Source organism: Myotis lucifugus, unplaced genomic scaffold, assembly GCF_000147115.1.
Source record: "Myotis lucifugus unplaced genomic scaffold, Myoluc2.0 scaffold_563, whole genome shotgun sequence".
Lineage (NCBI taxonomy): Eukaryota > Metazoa > Chordata > Mammalia > Chiroptera > Vespertilionidae > Myotis > Myotis lucifugus.
Window position 1 is genome coordinate 164,177 of NW_005871611.1, and position 3,037 is coordinate 167,213.

Sequence of the window (3,037 nt, forward strand, 5' to 3'; positions counted from 1 at the left end):
GAGGATTAACAGAAAAAGTCACTGACCACTCAGGGGACGGTGCCGGATGGGTGTCCGCGCCCGGAAAGGGGCCGTGCTGGTTTCCTGTAGAAACTGTTTATGTGAGGCAGGTTGGCCACTTTAGCCCAGATCTCACCTCACATCCCCGTCCTTAAGTTAATTCCCATTTTGAGTTATTTCCCAACTAAACCTTTGTCAGAAAAAGATTGGATATGAAAGTGCTTTCTTACAATTACAGAATAATTTATATTTTATTTCCTAAAATATTTCCACACATAGTGTACCTTTTCATCCTGAATAGCAACGGTGAGTAGTAGCAAGTGAAACGGGAGTTTCTGAGGTTGTTTTGGCTCAGAGCAGCTAGGTGACTGGCCAGAGGCCGCACAGCAGCAGCCCACCTGCCAGGGGTTTCCCTCAACCCCTGCCAGGCACTCTCCCTGTAGGCCGTCTCCTCTGGGGAGCCGGGCAGCCAGAGGTTCCCGCTGTGCAGGGTGTTGTGGCTGAGGTCTCACCGGGTGTGTTCCCTTACAGCCTGGAGGAAGGCCCAGCTGTATGCAGGTAAGTGACTCAGTTTCCTGTGGCTTCACCTCCCCAGCCTCGACCCTGCCCCCTTCTCTGTCAGTGGACCGCACCCCAGGGTGGGGTGGGCGAGCCTGCTCTCCTGTCACTTTTGTGGCCGCCATCTGAAGGGTGCCAGGACTCCTCCTTGGGAACACACACCTGCCTCCGTCTGGCCCACCCTCCACCGCAGGTCCCCCCAGGGCTAGCAGCACTGCTGAGCTCACCTTGTCCTGAGGGCGGAGGGGTGGTGAGGAGAGATCGCAGCCCGGGAACAGGGTGCCCATTCGCCGTCTCTCTTTCTAGGTTTCAGAAACCCTGCTTGCCTGGGTAGGACTCAGGTCTTCCTAAGGGGTCCTTGGTTTTGGATCCTTCTTGCCCTGAAATCCCTCCCCTTTTTGGATCTAGTTTTGTTTTCCATTTCTTCCTGGTCCTCTGAGAGATTGGTCTCGGCTTCCTGATGCCCTGAGCTCCGTCTATGCTGGTTCCTCCCTCTCAGCCTCCTTGGCTGCTGAGGAGGTGATTGCTTTAAAGCAGGTGTTCTCGCCGGAACCGGTTTGGCTCAGTGGATAGAGCATCGGCCTGCGGACTGGAGGGTCCCAGGTTCGATTCCGGTCAAGGGCATGTACCTGGGTTGCGGGCACATCCCCAGTAGGAGGTGTGCAGGAGGCAGCTGATCGATGTTTCTCTCTCATCGATGTTTCTATCTCTCTATCTCTCTCCCTTCCTCTCTGTAAAAAATCAATAAAATATATTAAAAAAAAAAAAAGCAGGTGTTCTCAGTCTGGGGTCCAGACCCTGCAGGTTTCTGGTACAGTCTGTGAAAGAGCTAAAGTTATATGCAAATCTAGATGCCCGGTGCACAAAATATAGGGGTTGTTTTGCTTTCACTACCCATGAGAAAGGGAAGAAAATTTGTTAGTGTCTGTCCTCTTACTGAATGCATGTCTTTCCTGCTTTGAACTTCTCTCCCTTCCTTAGAAACTCCTCCATTGCTTTGGACTGGGCAAGATTTCTCTGATCTGTAGCCCCAGTTCTTTAGAGGAAAACCTGGCTTTCAGGATGGCTGTGTGGCTTGGGACTTGAGAAAGAAACTTTGATACTGAGTCTGGGCCTTTCTGCTCAGGTCAGTCTCCGGACTCTGAGTCCTGAGCGTTAAGCTTTCACGGGAAGGTGGTAGCATGGTAGCTCCATGTGCATGTGTGTGTGCATGTGTGCATCTGTGTATGTGTGTGTGTATGTGTGTGTATGTGTGGGTGTGTTTGCATATATAAAAGGAAATAAATGCATTAGCTGAATGTTTCCAGAAACAATTTCCCCTGTACGCCTGCCTCAGTATGCTTCAGGTCTCTGCGGTCCCTGACATGTGCCGTGTTCTCTTGCAGATTGGCGGCAGGAGAAGTTCCAGGCCTGTGAGTGAGTGTGTTTTTTCTGGGTGCGCCTCCTGCTGCCCCAAGACTTCTGGCCTCTCCTACAGCTCTCTGGTGGGACAGATAATGGCCCCAGCAGTGGTGGCGGGCTGGGTGGCGAAGGTGATAGCACAGAGCTGGGGCTGGGGGTGGCTGGTATTGGGTGCTGAATAGATATCCCTCACCTGTGGAGTCCAGGCTGGGCCTCAAGGGCCCTGAGACATAACCAACCTGATTAGGTCCTGTGATTCCTTCTCCTGCTTGGAGGGCCATGGGCTTGCCTCACAAGGCGCTTGGCTCAGGAGGCTGCCTCCCCTTGCAGCTAAGTGTGGGGGTGGGGGAGGTGTGCCCTTGTTGGGGTGGGGGAGGCCTTGATGAGTGGCCCTCTCTCTGCAGGGCCTGTCACTCTGGACCCAGGCTCTGCGGATTCCAGCCTTGTTGTCTCTCATGAGAGGAGGAGCGTGGCCTTGAAGGAGGCCTGTGAGGATTCTGGCGGCAGCGTGTTGGGCCTGGAGGGCATCACAGCAGGGCGCTGTCACTGGGAGGTGGAGGTCCCCTATGGGGACGGAAGCGAGTGGTTTCTGGGGGTCTGCCGGGAAGATGTGGAAAGGACAGGGTGGTACACAGAGTCCCCAGAAAAGGGGTTCTGGGTTGTGGGGCAGTTTGAAGCTGGATTTTGTCCCTGCACTAAGGATCCCACTCCTTTACCCCTGAGGCAGCTTCCGCGCAGGGTGGGGGTTTTCCTGGACTACAGCGAAGGGGACGTCTCCTTCTACAACATGACTGATGGCTCCCACATTTTCTCCTTCCCTCGGGCTTCCTTCTCCGGGACCCTCTTTCCATACTTCAGGTTGAAGTCAGGAGTTGGGTCCTTGACCATCTGCCCCATGGCGGGTGCGCCCGAGGGGCTCCCTGTGCCCCTTAACAATTCTCCTTCTTTCGAGGAGCCTGTGAGCCCCCCAGGCTCTAGTGCTGATGGGGCTGAATCTCCATTACTTCCCGCAACGGGAGGCCCGCCCCGCCACTGTCCCTGACCCCTCACTAGGCGCTTCTGGAGCTGCAGCTCTCTG

At 54.8% G+C, this 3,037-nt stretch overlaps 1 protein-coding gene across 1 annotated transcript in view; it reads left to right on the forward strand.

The window, feature by feature from the left end:
* Positions 1 to 46: 46 nt before the first annotated feature.
* Positions 47 to 3,037, forward strand: part of LOC106694672 (butyrophilin subfamily 1 member A1-like) — a 16,655-nt gene continuing 13,664 nt past the window's right edge. The window contains exons 1-4 of the mRNA XM_014446727.2: positions 47 to 79; positions 444 to 558; positions 1,944 to 1,970; positions 2,364 to 2,861. Coding sequence (XP_014302213.2) covers positions 47 to 79; positions 444 to 558; positions 1,944 to 1,970; positions 2,364 to 2,861 — 673 coding nt within the window. The remainder of the gene's footprint in view (positions 80 to 443; positions 559 to 1,943; positions 1,971 to 2,363; positions 2,862 to 3,037) is intronic.